The sequence below is a fragment of the Arachis stenosperma genome, chromosome 8 (assembly GCF_014773155.1).
Source record: "Arachis stenosperma cultivar V10309 chromosome 8, arast.V10309.gnm1.PFL2, whole genome shotgun sequence".
Lineage (NCBI taxonomy): Eukaryota > Viridiplantae > Streptophyta > Magnoliopsida > Fabales > Fabaceae > Arachis > Arachis stenosperma.
Window position 1 is genome coordinate 3,809,352 of NC_080384.1, and position 18,683 is coordinate 3,828,034.

Sequence of the window (18,683 nt, forward strand, 5' to 3'; positions counted from 1 at the left end):
TCCAGTTCTTACCCCCTATCTCCACCCCTTTCAACTATAGGTGCGAAGGCTTAGTGCAGAACTACAAGAGCATAAAAGATTCTGTTTACGAGTTGAGTTGTTAGAGTTTATTTTTCCCTCGCCTTGTTAGTTAGAGTTTTATTTAGAGGGGTAGGACTTGTAATTGAGATTATTTGAACAAGTCTATGTATATATATTGCTATGTGAATATATATGTATTTTTGTGATTAAGAGATTTAAGTAAAGATCTTTTATTTTCTTGATTAAAGTTTTGGTTTATGTTCGCAAAGGTTCAATATTAAATAAATATAGTATATAATAAAAAGAGTTAGAGGTAAATAACGCTTGAGTTTTTAGTACGATCATGAGGTATTAAAAATTAGGTGTTACATCTTATACCCAACGTTTACCAATTCTCTTAAAAAATCTTACCTTTGTCGAGACAATCATCAACGAACTTCTTCGGTTAAATGCTTCATTATCGATATCACTTTGTCCACCAACAAGTATTATTCAATAATTTATTAGTCCTCTGGTACTGAAATTAATAAATTATTGTTTTTCTTATTTTTAAATAATATTATTGATAATAACAATGTTATTTGTACACTAAAATTAACTATTAATTAAAATAAATTATCATATATTTATATATGAATATATATGTTGTTTAATTCATTTTCAACGTATATTTTATATTCTAAAATATATATTATATTAATAACTAATTTTAATATATACTCATCATTATCCATTATTATAGATGGTCAAAAAAAATAAAAAATAATAGAAACATACATCATAACAAGTATACATAAATGAAAATTACAAGAAAAGACAATAAAATACATAAGATGAACTTTATTTTTACTCCAAAACAAACACTCACAAGGATTCAACACGCATTATTGAAATCAAAACACAGCTTATTATGTTACAGGACGCTGGTCTCGTGACCACATCATTTCATGACCTCTCATATATATATAATAGCAATTAGCAAACACAAACAACATAGATAGCAATTAATTATTAGTCAACAACTTATTGATTAAATCTCATACACGTTTATCTTATTAAAAGTTGAAAGGGGTATATCCGATTATTATCATCCTTAATTGCTTGTCTTCATATTTAATTTGTAGGCAGTTGAGATGATTTCATTTGCATGGAAGCTGTTAATAAGGTTTAAGGGCACTTGCGCCTGCCACCGTGGGTGGTTTGGTTGTAATAACAGGGACACAGTTTTTGGTTGCCGGAAGTGCCCGGTGGTACGCAGTTGCATCTTTGGCAGCATGTTCCACACGCTCTCTTGCACATCCTTTGACGAGATGCTTTGCTGCATCTCACACTGCATGCTCCACTGCAATCTGATCCATGTAACCATCAAGCTATTATATATATATATATATATATATCATTTTTTATTCCCTTAAACCTGGCTTAATAATTAGCCTTCGCCTTTTAAATTTAAAATTAAACTTAAATTTATCGTACCTATCTTCTTATTATTAACAGAATCCTCAATTGTCTGCTGGGGTGCCTCCTGCTACATGTTAGGAATCAAAAAGTAAAAGAGAGTATAATCATAGTGAACTAATATTAATTATAATGCAGAAATTAAGAAGGCAAAAAGAAAGTATAAATATAATAATCTTTAATTACCGATTCATAAGCTTCCCCAAGATGGAGGAGGAGAAAAGACACAATAAGGGAAGCAGCTAGAAGCTTAGAGAGAGCCATGACTTAGTATGGTTGTTAAAAAGTAGATATATATATATATTCTCCTTCACAAGTTCGCAGAATAATGGAAAACAAAGAGTTCTATTTATAGTTAAAAAGAGAAGTCCGTAAACAAAAGAATGCTCTATTATTATTATGGTTAAGATAATTGACTTTAAATCATGTTGTTTGTATATATATTATACAACATAACCAAGTTAGGGGTACATAACAAAACAGCCACTAAGTCACTCGTCCGTATAAATTAAAATACATATTGAAATATTAAATATATATTAAAAATAAATTAAACAATATATATATTTATATACAATAAATGTTAGTGGACTGATTTTCTATAAACACATAGTATTTTTATAATAATATTGTATTAAAAGTATAATTTAGCTCTTGAAGAACTCGAACTTTGTTCTTGATGTTTGAAGGCATAGTATACTTTGGATTTTTGGAGAAAAAAAAAATAAAAACATACTTTACACATTCTTAAAAATATATTTTATAATTGGCAAAAAAGATATAAAGAAACAATGAGAATACTAAATACCATGAACAATAGAATAAAAAAAATTAAAATCATAAATCAGATTATGAATTAATTATTTTTAATTTCAGATTTTAAAATTTTAAAAATAAAGATTTACAATTAAACCAAATCACAATTGGCACATACAGTTTCTCCTAGTATCACGCTAATCTCCTATTCTCCATTTGCGATTTTCGAACCACAGAGTCACCCCGGCGCCACTGCACTTCCCTGCTATCTGGTCCGACAACGTCCAGCCTTTCCGCGTTTCACTTACGCGCCGTAGCAACAGAAGATCGCGTCGTAACAGCCCCGTGCATCCTCGTTACCGTTGTCCACCCGCCCGCCGCCCGTGCAGGCTCCACCGTAGGCCGCCGCCTCTCGTCGCGTGTTCAAGACGCATGTTATCCCTGTTGTCTGTCCTCCCCGTCGCGCCGTTATTGCTGCTATGCCGCACCTCATCGACGTCGTCCTTCCTCCCACCGATTCGACTCCTCCTCCTCCTCCTCTTTCATCTCTGGCTGCTGCGCATTCGGGTTCGAAGCTCACAGAGCAGATTCACAACCTCGCCTAGTCGAAGTTGTCGTTGTATGGCTGCTCCGTCGCCAGATCTCCTCCCTTGCCTCCATGTGGCTGTCGACTCTCTCCACCCTACAAATGTGCTGGATGTTCAATTCACTAGATATGTAGATGGTTTTTTTAATTCTTAATTGAATGGTTATTTTGTTCAATTCAGTTTAAGTATATATAATTAACAAATATTGGATGATCATTTCACTAGGCAGTCAAATGATTATTTTAATAACTATGTGGATGGTTGTTTGATGACAATCTCAAGAGGGGTTATAGAAGTGGACAATGATGGCCGGTAAGAGAACTTCTAACGCCGGAAAAGGTGTATGGGTGAGTTCCTTTGGTAAATTAGTGTTGGGATGGTTAATTTTTTGAAATAACTATTTGAATTTTTTGGCTTAGGTAATTTAAGAAATTTTCTTTTTTTTTTTCTCTTGTATTAAGACCATTGTTTACATTGTTTAAATTTTTCATTTTCTTCCTAATAGAGTTGATTGGTGAATTAACATTTTGAATCTTAGTTACTGGTGTGAAGATTAATGAATACAATGGAGACTATAATGTAGTTTTATCCGTTACGAACTTATAGATTAAAATGATCGTTTGTCCGAGATATATCTTGAATTTAACTTAGTTATCATGACTAAATCAAGAATTATATTAAAAAAATGTTATATACATCGCTTATATATATATATATATATAGAGCAATGCTAGGGGCCAGCAATTTTTGTGATTGTTAGCCATCAACTAGCCATCAATGATAATTTGATGGTGTGAGATTGATGTGAAATTTCATCCAATGGCTCACCTTCCTCTACTGGTTACATGTTGGCCAAAATTCAATAAAACTGCTGGTCCCCTAGACTTTTCCATATATATATTTGTATTAAAAATGATTAATAAGAAGTTAAAAAAATAAAATTTATAACAAGAAAAATATTTAAAAAAAAAAGAAAAATACTATGGACTATCAGAATTTATTATTTTTTGCCATCGTTTAACTATTAACTCAATTCTTTTAGTTTAGTTCTTTTAATTTAGTAATTTAACAATACATATATTTTATCTTATATTTTTAAACACTAGCCAAAAAACAATAAATTCTAATGTCTCTCTAATACTTCTCTTAAAAAAATACACAAAACATGTAGTGTAAATATTATCTTTTTATAAAAAAAGATTAGGATATTCATTCAAATAGAAGTTTTCAGTAATCGATAGATAGAATTGCCTAATAATATTTCATAATTTGTGACGGTGCTTATTATAAGGAAAAGAGATGTGAGATATTGAGAGATCATGCAAGTATGTGAGTTTGTAGGGAAAAGGGTTTCGTAAGACCAAGCGACAAAAACCCTACTCACTATTTAATTTGCTTAATACATAAAGAAAAAGTATAGGTAGACAATGAAAATATTAAACAATATAAATAATAAATATATCAGATATTTATTTTATTAGTGTACGAATAGTTATTTTAATATTAAAATTTAGATGGTTAATTTAAAAGTATAGTGTGTTTTAATTTGATTGATAATTATTCATATTGTTTAACAAAATTATTGTCCCTAGCATTCCCCATACATAAATTCCATACATAAATTAGCAATTGGTTTCTTCCGTTCTCGCAATGGTAATCCTCATTATTCCAAGGGAATCAGTGTTTACAAACCCAATGTTAATATATATGAATAATAATTGAATATGGCCGACCCAAGGAGAGTCAAATTATAGGAGCAAGTTGCATTATTATTGTGTTTTGGGGCAGGGGAAATAGTAAAGGATGAAGGGTGGGTTCGGTTTTTCGGATACATGGAAAATTACGATTGCTGAATTATTATCCTAACAACCAAACACATTACCAAGTGCCCTCCGTAGTGTTAGGCTTTCGTAGATCGATGGTGATATATTTGGATCACAGTTCATGCATTCTGTTGCAAGATCAAACTATAGTTTATGTCACATTATTCTTTTAACTTTTCTTTCAACTGTACTCGCTCCGTTTGCATGCCATTTTATCAATTATCTTTCAAAAACTCAAATAAAATTATACAACATTTGAATTTATAAAACTATTAATTTTCAGATTCCCTGAAACAGGAACTGATGCAATGCACATAAGAATACAATCATATGAAATCAACTATTCGTATTAAAACAGCCAGCTATCTATATATCTGTATAAAATATATATTAAAATAAAAAATATATAAAACAATATATATAAATATATGATAGCTGTTGTTTTTCATACATAGCATTTTATTTTTATCAAAAGTCCCTGTTGTTTACATCCAGCTCAAGTTGATAACGACCTTTTTAAATGCATGCTTTCTCTTTATTAATTATATATAATAATATTCCCAGGCAAATTGACTTGTCATTATAGCTAGCGAGGCATGCACACATCAATTTGAGTCAATTACTGATAAAGTACTAAATTAAGTTTATTTAGGTTACATGTTTTACAGACCCACATAAAAAGCTTCTCTTGGGGATCTTAATGATAATTTGTTTTAGTTTTAAACTACTCCTGATGGAAGCCGAACTACAAGTTGTCCCCCAATAATGCTGCACCGAAAGAAAACACAAAGGATCAGGAATTTAAACAAGAGCATAAAAATTCAGATGTAGATTGTTCAATTGATGCGAGTTTATATTATGCACCTCTTGACATAGTAGTAGCAAAAGTCTGCTAGGATGAAAGTTTGGACAATTTCAGATATAAGCACCATTGAAGGCCAGAATCCATAACCCAAAACAACTAGTAGGCGTCCGCGTGTATCGATTACCTGAGGAAGATATGCATAATCATATAAAGGTCACTAGACCAAGGGTTTCTGATTAAATATGCTTACCCTTAGGTCTTGGATATGAAAATTCTTAGCATCAGTTAATAATCTGATCATAATGCCTTTTAAGTATTTCCAGAATAGAACAAGTTCCTCTAAAGTGATCCGAAATTGGTAAAGTGCGAAAGTGAGAGTTTAATCACCTTTAACTCAAGGTAGTAGGACTTACACATGATAAAAGTTACGAATTCAAAGGTGATTAACTCATTACTTTATCACTTTTTCCTTCCACGATTTAGGTGATACAAAGTTAGAGACATGTTAGTTTGACCGAACCTGGAGGACCCAATGTGCACAACTCAAGAACCTTGCTACTCCAAGTGCAAAAACATAATGTGCTGTGATTGGTTCAACAATCTGAAAGTTAAATTGAGGAATTAATTAGAGTTATAAAGAATGACATGCAAAGGAAGAAGTAAAAGGCATAAATATATTTTGTAAGAGACCTTAGTATTCTGCATAACCCGAAGCTGTGGTAGAACAGAGACGGCTTCAAGATAAACACAGAAGGCCCAGAGAATCCTGTTAACAATAGAATTCCGGGTCGTTGGATGGATAAAGAAGGACACTACAGCACAAGGTGCCACCTGCATTTCGCCACTCACAGCACTCAGGTAATCATAGAACAAGCATTATTCAAACAATGACAGTTTCGTACTTAATGCTACTCTGAGCAATTATTGTTATCGAATGTAAGAAATGAGATATATTATAAGTGAAGTATACTTTTTGTTCCTGACGTTTCGAAAATACTCCGAAGTTTTATTTTGTTTCAATTTTGTCCAAAAGTTTTCGATATGCATCAAATATACCTCTTACCGCTAATTTTTCAAAAAATTAAAGACCAATTCAACAACAATTTTATAAGAACAACCTTCAATACAAGCAAATCAAACATAATTTTCGTGCATTATTGTTAGATTAGTCTTAAATTTTTTGAAAATTTAGCCGTCGATGGTATATTTGATGCAAATTGAAAACTTCTAAGACAAAATTGAAACAAAATAAAATTTAGAGGCATTTTTTAATTTTTTGCCAAATTTTAGAGACAAAAAGTATTAACACACAGTGAAAAGGCATACTTACGACCAAGTATATAGCGAGATTATCCTTATCATCCATATAAGTGGATTTGAGTTTGAAGCGGATCATATAGATAACCCAAAGGGTGGTTACCAGTGTTGCCAGATCCAGAATTGTGTGTATATCATATTCCATCACAAAACTGCAGTACAGTCTAACAGCTAGAAACAAAGCCGTCAGTTCCTGCGACTTCAGTGACAGACCTACAAATATTCAAAACACACACTATTCTAAGATAGATTATTGCTTTTCCTAAAATCACAATGACAACATTTGACTCAACAAGAATAAAAAGGAAATCAATTTGATAAGGAAGACCCAATATGATAAGAAAGGGTACCAGCACAAGTTTTATCCTTGGTGAGCTTGTAGATGAGGAGGGAGATTCCCAAAGCATGAACAGCCTCGGCGGCGATGAAGAGGTTGTCGTGGTCGTTGACTACCATCCTGAGGAAGACAAGGGCGGCAATGGCGGAAAGAAGGGCGAGAAAGGCCTTCATTTTTGGGGGCTGGCGCCGAACCCATGTTGTCACGGCGTATATAGGCCTCTTGTTGTTTCCCTTCATTCCTCTTCTGAATAATTGAGACAATAGAAGCTGATGAACTTTGCAAAATGAAAATGGGTTTGGAATTAAGGCATTCAGATATCAGAGTGTGTTGTTGGAGTACTACTTTGGAATTTGTGGGACACGTGGAATTTCGGATACACCTGCATGTTTCTTAACATGAAAAACGCGACGGGTGGGGTGGGTTGCTCAACTACACTCTTATTTTGTCTTTTCTTTTTAACTAGTGTAAAACCGTAGCCCGGACCAAATATTGTTTCAGTATAAAAATTTGTTAGTACTTATCTATTAATGTAAAAATTATACTATAATTTATAAGTATAATTTAAATAATTGAGGTTAGTTTTTAAATTTTTAAACATACATTATTAAGTAAATTTATAAAATACAAATATTATTATGTATTCTAATATATCATGTATCATTTAAAAAAATGTTAATATTTTAGTAGAAAAATAGTGATTAATTACATTAATTAAATTACAAAATACATAAAAAAATATTATTCGTATACCAAATATTTTTTATATCCGTATAAAAATATAATTATTTATTAATTACATATCTAAATTTTTTAATTAACAAAAATAATAAATCCGTATATAATTGTTAAGAAAATACCAATATGAAAAACGTATTTATTAAAAAAATGTGCACATTGAGAGAATTAAAAAAATTAATCACTTAATACATTTATTTTAAATATTTATTATTACTAAATTCATAAAAATATTTTATCTTTTATTGTAATATGTCTTTTTCTACCGAAATTTTAAATAAAATAAAAAAAAGATTGAAATATTATCTACCATGATAACAGTCAAAACTGTATGTTTTATTTATTTGTTTAATTCTTCCATAAAAAAATGTTATACAATATCTAAAAATAAAAAGACAAAAAGTACTCCCAACAAAATTAGTAGTAATAATATACACCACCATCATTAAATACACAAATCTTAAAATAAAATAAAAAATTATATGAGATCAAATATTATTTTAAATTCTATAAAAAAGATCACTATTAATACAAAAAAAAATAATACTTATAAAAAAATAGTGAATTAATGAAAAATAAAGAATTTTGATATGATCCAATCTTCATGTCGCTCGAATTTTTCTCTAGCTATTTGATAGAATTGACAAAAAAAAATATACTCAAAATTATATAAGAAACTAATTATATACTTAAATTTAAAATTTTTATATTCATTTTAGTCTAATTATTAAATTTTTATCACTATTATACAAAAGATCATCAAATCACATTTACAGGACACTTGAACTCTTTTAGTTTCAAGATACAATATTTAAATAAATTGAAAAAATAAAATAAATTATTAGTTAAATAAACTTTTAAGTGCTCACAAAGCTTCCTAGAGTTAGCATTCATAGCCAAATAATATTATTCTTCCATAGTTTAGAATACTACTAATAATATGCTTAGATTGTGTACTTATTCAATAATAGTTTGCGTTGTACATTTAATTCTAAATAAAAAAATATATATTTAAACTAAAACTCAAATATTACTATCTACAACTATATATTGAATGCAAATAAATGGTATAAACAAAATAAGATCTTTTTGGCACCATATCTATTAGTATTATACTAATATTTTTACAAATAATCACAACTCCATTTTATTTTTTTTAAATATGTAAAGTTAACATATTTTTAAGACGTCCTCTTCAAAATTCCCACTAAACTGTACCTTTCTTTCTTTGCACTTTCGGTACTCCTAATTATAAAGAGTTGATTATAACACTCTGAGTTAAAATTATATCCTAAATCAATAATAAATTCCTCAACAACTCTCTTATTTAGAGGTTCATTCTTGGTATTGGTCACAGATAAACAATCAAGCAAGCAAAATAAACATAAACGATGACATATTGAACTGTAATAAAATGCATAAAGTACAAATTAAAAGAAACAGAAAAGACTTTTTTTTATTTTACAAAAAAGAATAAAAAAAATCTAGCCAAACCATGTTATTTTTTCATTAGTAACAAACGCATACAGAAACAAAATCACCAATTTTTTCTGTAATCTTTCAGTATCTTCTAACATTTACTGGATAGCTAAATTTAAGATAAATGTATTAAAATTCAATTGCAAAATAAGATAATTCAAAGGGGGCAGGTTATGATCCAGATTGGCTGCTAGAGCAAAATAGAAAAAAAATTGACAAAACTTAACAAAAGTGAGCATGCATAGATGTCAAAAGTTTTTAAAAATATATGAATCTTAAAATCACAATGAAACTATCTCATCAAAGCATCACATATTTAAGCTGCAAACAAAAAAAACAGCTCCATGTTTACCAAAATTTAATTTAATGAAACCAAAACCTTTCTAGTTGTTATCAATAGTTTCAAAGTAAGTATATATTTTTACAGCTAGCAAAATAAACTTTAAGCTTCAATTACATGTTTAAAATAAACAAAAATAGATTTAAAAAAATAATGAACAGCAGCAAAAGGAAACAAACCAAATCATGGCAAAGACAACTCAAAAACCACCTCTCCTAGCCAAAAAGCATAAAAATATCCGTGTTAAGTGATTTCCAAAAGAGCAAATCTAAATGGAGAACACAAACATCAAATAAGATCTCATATAAAAGGACTAAAAACGCAACATGCATTCATAGTGCAAAGTGCAAGTGGTGCTGATATGAGTGCCTAAGGTATAAGTTGTAATAAACTTGTAAAAATCCCCTAAAAACCGAAATTTATCAGCAGGCACAACAAAATGAGTATCAGTTATCATGGAGTAATAAGAGCAGTTGCATTCCCTTGCGAATACATTTGAAAGAGCAACTATTTTCCACCACACTCTGGCAAACGCAACCTCTGATATGCACTACTGTTTCACCATCCATTTCTGTCCGTAAAGAAAAAAAAGAAATTAATGGTTCAGAATGAAACATTGGCATTAATTCCTCCTCAAAGTTCACATAGACAAATACACAAACTTCTTATGAGCAAATAGTTTATCACAAATTAATCACGTATAGTTATGGGATAGCTGCACAAATATATTGCTACTCCCTAAAAGATAAAAAGAAAATTTTAGCAATGACTTCAGAAATTGAAATAAGAATTTGCAAATAACTTTTACCTTAGTCTAAATGTTGGAACAAAAAAGCAAGTCTTAAGCAACCATTTTCTAATTGAAACAAAACTACCAAGTAGAGTAGAAACTCAAAATCTTTTGCATAGGCAACACAGATGAAATACATTATAAGATTCACTGAAGTTTATAAAGATGAATATGATTTTAAACGAACTAACCAAACATTAAAAAGATAACACTAAAAAATTCTCTTCGCTAATATAATGTCAATAAAACAATGAAAATATTTGTCATACACTGAGTTGTAAGGTGCCTATTGAGCATACTGTTTATATTTACTTCTCCTTTAGCTCCACTCATTAAGCTAATGAGGAAAAGCCTTCCATCAAAGTTTAAGTTGTCGAGGTTTCGCTGATGGAACAATCTCACAATTTGATCCATATGACATCAAAACCTACATCAATACAGGCAGTGGCAACTGGTCAATTCTATCCTCTTGGAATGCAAAACAATTAGAGTTTGTGAACAGACTACTGTCCGAAAGAAAAAGTATTATGTTGACTTAAAAAATTTTGCATCACAGTGCTAAAGATAGCTTCACAAAAGAAAACTGATGCATGAAAAAAGAAAGCAATAGATCATGTTTCAGATTGAGCAACAACAATGTATTTTTTTTGTTAAACTTTATCAATTTTAATTTTAGAATTACACACATGTAGAGATAAAACTAAGCATAGAACTCAATTAAACTATATTGCAGCAATATCATTGATCAGCACAGCATAGAACGCTTTATCAGTGAACGTATTTAAAAATGTTTATTAAAACAAATCAATAAAGGACCTTAAGAAATACCTATATTGTAGCCTATTAAAATGCTTTACTTACAATGACAACTATGCAAAAATGGAATAAATCAAGCTACTTCCATTTAACCTCAAACATGCATTTAGCCATTAACTTATTAGCTACAAAGCTTCTATTTTATTTGCAGTTGCCATTTTCATACATAACCACAACAAAGTACTAACTTGAACACTACAAAATAGACAGTTAAGATCACATTTTGACATCATCTATGTATATATCTTGAGACAAATTAAACCAACTTTTCTATCACCACCGTGATTGCAATCTAAAATGATGGACAAAATTGACTGTAAAATACAAAGAGATCTCTTTGTAAGAAAAATACCCTCCAGAGTTTGTATGTACTGTATCAAATAACCCTCTAAAATCAGCATTAATCCATGAGGATAGAGTACGCTGAGTTTACAGGAGGAACTGATGGAAACTCATTTTGATGATGCTTTCAGGGAGTGACTTCAAACCACAAAAGCTTGTTTGTGTGCTCCCCTCATTTGTCGCATCATTCCACCATTGCCGACATCAAGATCTCCTAATCTTCTCCTCTTCAAGTGCGGCACACCATTCTGCCAATACGCTCTTCCAGAAAACGGGATCTTGATGGAAACCTGAAGCTTATATCACCAAATAAAAGAGAAGGAAATTAAACAAAATCATCGACAATGTGAGAAAATCTATTAACGCTAGTTTTTTGGCCTTCTCATACAGTATAAACTTTGTTAATATTTTACTCAAGACGCTGCATTTCAATGAAAAAAATATTTAATGGCAGAAAAGAACAGGAGAAGAAAAAAACACAACTCGATTCGTCAATCATGAATATTCTTTCCTAAAAAAATGAAGAAAACGATACACAAAGAAACATGCAATTAAAATCATCATTCAGCTCAAGCTCGAGGTTTCTCAACCAAATGCATCTCAACGCAGAAAAAGCAACAGGAGTAGCAATTCAATGCAGTGAAAGTGAGAGAGAGTGTGCGACGACAAAAATCTTCCAAAGACAAAAACCTTCAGAATTCTTGTTGAAAGTTAGTGGAATGATATCTTCCTGCTTGAGGGGAGCTCCAGTGATGGGGTGTTACCCATATTTATTATACGGGATTATGTTCCTGCACCCAATTTGCAAACCCAATTTATCATATAACAGCGCATTAACTTTCGATTAAAAAAAAACACTTGTGATGGCTTACAATAACTGACATTAACATCGAAAATACTCCCATCAGTTGTGCACACCGGATATTCAAGCGGAGTAAATGTAAGCCTGAATTGTTAAAAAAGTATAAGGTGAAGAGATAAATAACGTAAAAGGAGAAAGTTTAGGGAGAGTTAGAGGGAGAGTAGTTACGCGCAACAACAGAAAGGAAGTTACTTGAAGGAGGTGCGATGAACGTCCTATCCTTGCTGTGCTGCTTCTTCCCCACTCTGCCGCCTCTGAAATCACCGTGAAAGCTCTGTTCGCCTCTGCTCCTGAAGCTTGCTTCTCCTCCCCTGCCTCCTCGTCTCTTGATCTTCCTCTCATCTTCTAGGTTTTCAACTCTCTCACTTGTGACTTGGTCCAATTCTTCTACCACGTCCTCGTTATGGACGAAGAAGATGATAAAGGGAAAATCAACCAGAGAGAGCGCGCGAGAAAGAAAGAAGAGAAAGAGAGATTGAAAGAAATCAAGGAAAGATTTGATTTTTAAAACTCTAATTTTAAATTTGTTCACTCTTACCCTAATTTCAAATGCCCAAGTTCAAATTCTGATCCAAAAGGGAAAGAACGCGCCCGCCGGTGAGATATGAGATTGATTTGATATTCAAAGAAGATAGAATGAGTGAGATCTGAGAAGAATCCAAATTTTATTTTAATTTTAAATCTGCCGCCTAGTTTCTGCTGTTGTATTGAACACGCAACTTTCAGCATTTTGTTTCTTTTATGTTTTTGTTTCATGATATAATATATTGTTTATTGATTATTATTAGTTTTTCTAGTGTGCCACTTGTCATGAACACAGACGTACCACTTGTCGAGCATGGGAGTTGAACACTTGTCGAACAATAAATTTACTACTACTCTCCTATTATATATAATAATAGATAATAGATATATAGATATAGATAGAATAGATAGATAGATAGATAGATAGATAGATAGATAGATATTCATTATAATAAGGGATTTTTTATTTTAATATTGATTGAAGAATGAATAGAGTTTTATGTTATTTATTAATAGTGTGATCTTATATTTATTTACTATGGATTAGGATGGGTATTTGTTAATAAGGATGTAGAGTTGTTTTGTGGTGGTATTGCATATGTTATTATGCTGTAATTAATTATGTAATGATTGGAATTGTATGAGATCAAGTTTGGGCTAAACTTGTAAATATAAGGAACTAAACTAAAAAATTTGGAACTTTTTGTTAAATATACAATATATAGAAAATTTTTGAAGTTAGGTTGTTAAATCTGTCCTGCAGCAGAAAGGGTCAAACAGGGCAGCAATTTATTTGTCTTGCTGCGACTTCTACGAGTTGAGTTTTGGAGCGAAACTAATTTTGTTATAAAATTTGATTAACTAGATTTGTTGCTCTAAAACTTCAAAATTTTAAGAGTTGAGGATTGGGAGTTGTGAATTTTTTAATATTGGTGGTCAAAGCTAAAAAGAAACAGATTTCAGCAAGTTATGCACCAATTTCCAATGCTTGTAACTCTTAGAATTGAATAGCAATTGGATTGCAACTGTTACGGATCCGACCCACGGATCCTACGCCCGGAATGGTCCTCGAAACCGGTTACCCGGGTCCGACCCGCTTCGCCCTTCTAGAAGGCCCGGAACCGGCCCTCTAGAGCTCCTAACCAACTTTTGAATTCAAACGTCTCCCTTATCTTAGCCAAACAAGATAAGATAAGATAACTACCATCACCTATAAATAGAGGACCCAGGTCCCTCCAGGTATTCATTCATTCCTCACACCTTATACCTCTTAGATCCATTCTGACTTGAGCGTCGGAGTGTCTTTGCAGGTACCTCCCCCCATTGCTCCAGCCAAGTGATCCGGCATCTACCTCAACCCGCAAGTTCTCGATCCATCTCTCAACCCGTACCAGAGACATCTTGTACATTGGCGCCGTCTGTGGGGAACTTTGCAACGTTGTGGCGGCATGGCGGATAATCCAGAAGAGCAATCATCAAACTCAGATTTCATGCGTGTAACTGAAATCCCAAAGGAATAATGTTTCCTTAACTTGCATCACCTTTGCAGGGATAACACACATTCGCCCTACTCCAACGGCGAAATCCCAAAGGAATAATGTTTCCTTAACTTGCATCACCTTTGCAGGGATAACACACCTTCGCCCTACTCCAACGGCGAAATCCCAAAGGAATAATGTTTCCTTAACTTGCATCACCTTTGCAGGGATAACACACCCTCGCCCTACTCCAAACGGCGAAATCCCAAAGGAATAATATTTCCTTAACTTGCATCACCTTTGCAGCGATAACACACATTCGCAGCCCTTTAGTGAGACACCTCCACCTCTTGGACCCTCTCATTCACCACTCCCTCATCTGTCTCTCCAAGCGCCATGAAGCCCGGCCACCCGACGACCTAAGAGAGAAGGCGGTCCAGATAACCCAAGAGCTGTGCCTCAGGGTGCAAGACCTCAAAGGCCGAGTTACACCCAAAGAAAAGCACAATGCTGAAAATGGAAGTCACGCAACCTCCAGATCAAGATCTCGCCATGAAACCAGGCACGGCGGATCGCCAGAACGGCGACATGCCAAGAGATACAATCGCAGCATCTCCCGTGACCACGGACACGACAGGATGCCTGAACGACGACACGGCAAAAGGTATGATCGCAGCGTCTCACGCAACCCGGCTCATCAACATGACACGGACGACAACTGACGACATCGAGAGGCCAAACGCACAAGAAGTGACCACGTGATAATGGGAGCCACTCCCTTCACTGAAAGAATCCTGAAAGCAAAACTCCCTAAAGGCTTCGACAACCCTACGGATATGAAGTACGACGGAACTAAAGACCCCCAGGAGCACCTAACAGCCTCCAAGGCCAGGATGAACCTGAAAGGAGCCGCTAACGCGGTCCGAGGTAGGGCCTTCCCGGTAATCCTAGCCGGGCCAGCGATTAAATGGTTCAACGCCCTCCCCAACGGATCCATAACTGGCTTCCACGATATCTCACGGAAGTTCATGGCCCAATTCACCACCAGAATCACCAAAGCTAAACACTCCATCAGCTTATTGGGAGTCACCCGGAGACAAGACGAGTCCACGAGAAAATACCTCGATCGGCTTCAACGATGAATGTTTAACGGTCGGCGGACTCACAGACTCAGTTGCAAGCCTTTGCCTAACTAACGGGCTCAGGAATGAAGACTTTTGGAAACACCTAACTACCAGACTAGTGTGGACCATGCACGAGATCCAGAGCGTCGCAAAGGAGTACATAAACGACAAAGGAAGTAAGCCAAGTCGTAGCCGCCAATAAACGGCAGCACGGCAACACGGCAACACCCCACACGGCAACCCGACTTCCCGCCATAATCCGATGCCCAGAGAAAGTCAAAGAGACCAACCCAAACAAACCAACACAAACCGACCACCCAGGATCGGGAAATTCTCGAACTACACCCCCCTGACAAGCTCCGATTACCGAGATATACCACCAGATAGCGGATCGGGGTATTATCCCGAAAGCCCGACAAACTCAAAGAAAGAACGGGCGGCAACAAGACCCTTTACTACGACTACCACCGAGGTTACGGGCACAGGACACAAGACTGTTTCGTCCTTAAAGACGCCCTCGAACAAGCTATAGGAGACGGCAAATTCCCAAAGTTTGCCAAATTCATCAGAGAACCAAAACGCGCGGAAAAAGATAGGTCGCCTGAGAGGGAAGGACGCAACCCGAGAACACAAAAACAACCTCCCAGGGAAAGTCCAGAAGACGACCCGGCCATAGTAGTAAATGTCATCACGGGCAAGGATGTGTCAGGCAAGTCAAGATCAACACTAAAAAAGGACCTCAAAGTCTTGGCCGTCAGAGATCAAGCCCCAGCTACCACAGCCGACAAAACGATAACTTTCTTGCCCGAGGATTGCCAGCACGGCACCTCGGCCGAAGACGCACTTTTCGTCATCTCGGCGAGAATCGGAACAGGACTAGTTCGAAGAATACTGGTGGACACCGGCGCAGACTCCAAACATCCTCTTCCGAGGTGCCTTCAACAAAGCTCCAGCTCCGCAACGAAAATCTCCAAACACACTGCAACGGTGTCACGGGACTCGGAGACAACTTCCTCAAGCCAGACGGTTCCATCATTCTTCCCCTTACCATAGGGACGGGAAGCCAGAGGAAGACAATCACGTCCGAGTTCGTCATCCTCAAGAACTCCACCACCTACAAACATCATCCTCGGGAGAAAGACCATTAACAACCTCTCGGAGGTCATCTTCACCAAATCCTTACTCATGAAGTTCTAAGCCGATGACGGGACTATCGGCACAATACATAGAGACCGGAAAGTCGCGGTAGAGTGTGAGAACACCAGCTCGACCCTCCGTAAGAGATCCCGAGATGCAGCAGGCATCTTCCTCGCCGACCTCGATGCACGCCAAGACCAAAGTCCGCGCAGAACCGTGCGAGGAAACGACAAAGAGGCAGAGTGGGACCTTGCAGACAAGGTCAGGAACATAGCACACCTACGGGAGCTAGCCCTAAAACAAAGAATAAGTCTAAGGTACAATGGCAGCATGGTACGATGAGACTTTGGACCAGAAGACCTCGTCTTACGACAAAACGATATCGGTCCACCCACTCCCGGAGAAGGGATGCTCACGCCCAACTGGGAGGGTCCCTACCAAATTAGGACGGTAATCGAAAAAAGAGCCTACATGCTCGAAAGACTAGACGGGACCAAGCTTCCAAGATCCTGAAATTCCACCAACTTACGGTGCTACTATATCCTTCCAAAGCAAAAAGATTGAGGTCGTTTAAGACTATCTCTTTACCCTTTATATTTTGCCTTTTTTACTTGCATTTATTGCTTAAGTCGTTTAATCGTATATTTTCTTACTGGGCACTCTTTCCTACCCACATTGGGAGGTTTTGACGAGGCCCAAACCATAAATGGAATTCATTTTCTCAAAAACATTGCCCCGTCCGACGGCACAAACCAAACGCGGCTACACGGGAATCGATTATCCAGAAGCCAACAAACGGATATCCGAATAACAAAACGGATATCCAAACGGCTACACGGGAATCGATTACCCACGGATATCCAAATAAGTGAACGGCTACACAGGAATCGATTACCCCGAGGCCAACAAAACGGATATCCAAACAATAAAAACGGATAATAAGTGAACGGCTACCCGGGAATCGATTACCCCGAGGCCAACAAAACGGATATCCAAACAATAAAAACGGATATCCAAATAAGTGAACGGCTACACGGGAATCGATCACCCCGAAGCCAATAAAACAGATATTCAAATAACAGAACGGATATCCGAATAACAAAATGGATATCCAAATAAGTAAACGGCTACCCGGGAATCGAACACCCCGAGGCCAACAAAATGGATATCCAAATAATAAAACGGATATCCAAATAAGCAAACGGCTACCCGGGAATCGATCACCCTGAAGCCAATAAAACGGATATCCAAATAAGTAAACAGCTATCCGGGAATCGATCACCCCGAGGCCAACAAAACGGATATCCAAACAATAAAATGGATATCCAAATAAGTGAACGGCTACCCAGGAATCGATCACCCCGAAGCCAATAAAACAGATATCCAAATAACAAAACGGATATCCAAATAACAAAAATAGTGACTCATGAATCGATCACCCGCAAAGTCTTGAAATCGGCCCACCGAGAGGCCTAAAATAAGTTCACAATAACGACCCAAAAAAGGCCACACAAAACAAGCATGAGCTGACGGTCTTCCAACTTGCGGAAAGCCAGACTAACCAACATCCTACCAATAAATGCAGGATGATGTCACGCCCTTTTCAAGCCCCTCACAGTCTCCCAAACTACAGAGAATTGGAATCCCCAACGACTTAGCATTGAGACCAAGAAAGCATACTTTCATGCTCCGGGGACAACTGTTCCAGACCCGATCTCCGAACCCTTCTTCTGAACGGTCATCAAATCCGGCATGTGATGAGACGCCCAAATAACGTGCTCCTCGCTTGACCATGAAACGGCCAGGAACTCCCCAAATCCTCGACCTTGACTGGAAAAACCAAATAAACGATCTCCTTGCCAAACCACAAACGGCGAGGAAATGGTTCCTCCAGCGATGAGACCGAGCACCCTCACTCTCTCGCTCCGGGGGCAACTGTTACGGATCC

At 35.6% G+C, this 18,683-nt stretch overlaps 2 protein-coding genes across 3 annotated transcripts; both read right to left on the reverse strand.

The window, feature by feature from the left end:
• Nucleotides 1–846: 846 nt before the first annotated feature.
• Nucleotides 847–1,875, reverse strand: LOC130943559 (snakin-2-like). Of its 2 annotated transcripts, none has more exons than XM_057871483.1 (3): nt 1,666–1,875; nt 1,498–1,546; nt 847–1,370 (listed from the first exon to the last, which is right to left on the reverse strand). In XM_057871483.1, exons 1-3 carry the CDS (start codon nt 1,741–1,743, stop codon nt 1,189–1,191), a joined length of 309 nt encoding a protein of 102 aa, XP_057727466.1. In that variant the 5' UTR covers nt 1,744–1,875; the 3' UTR covers nt 847–1,188. The 2 variants fall into 2 exon arrangements, with proteins under 2 accessions (XP_057727466.1, XP_057727465.1); XM_057871482.1 differs by having other exon boundaries at nt 1,498–1,549; nt 1,666–1,867.
• A 3,275-nt stretch (nt 1,876–5,150) lies between these two features.
• Nucleotides 5,151–7,453, reverse strand: LOC130943558 (uncharacterized). Its single transcript, XM_057871481.1, has 6 exons — nt 7,118–7,453; nt 6,781–6,980; nt 6,141–6,281; nt 5,971–6,051; nt 5,510–5,634; nt 5,151–5,413 (listed from the first exon to the last, which is right to left on the reverse strand). Exons 1-6 carry the CDS (start codon nt 7,341–7,343, stop codon nt 5,365–5,367), a joined length of 822 nt encoding a protein of 273 aa, XP_057727464.1. The 5' UTR covers nt 7,344–7,453; the 3' UTR covers nt 5,151–5,364.
• Between the last annotated feature and the right edge of the window lie 11,230 nt (nt 7,454–18,683).

Coding starts and splice junctions, on each gene's coding strand:
- LOC130943559 (XM_057871482.1), bottom strand. CDS start 1,743: ATGGCTCTCTCTAAGCTTCTAGCTGCTTCCCTTATTGTGTCTTTTCTC. Junction 1,550..1,665: donor TTGGGGAAGCTTATGAATCG/GTAATTAAAGAT, acceptor CCTAACATGTAG/CAGGAGGCACCCCAGCAGAC. Junction 1,371..1,497: donor TGTTAATAATAAGAAGATAG/GTACGATAAATT, acceptor TACATGGATCAG/ATTGCAGTGGAGCATGCAGT.
- LOC130943558 (XM_057871481.1), bottom strand. CDS start 7,343: ATGAAGGGAAACAACAAGAGGCCTATATACGCCGTGACAACATGGGTT. Junction 6,282..6,780: donor ATCTCGCTATATACTTGGTC/GTAAGTATGCCT, acceptor GGCGAAATGCAG/GTGGCACCTTGTGCTGTAGT. Junction 6,052..6,140: donor GGGTTATGCAGAATACTAAG/GTCTCTTACAAA, acceptor TTTAACTTTCAG/ATTGTTGAACCAATCACAGC.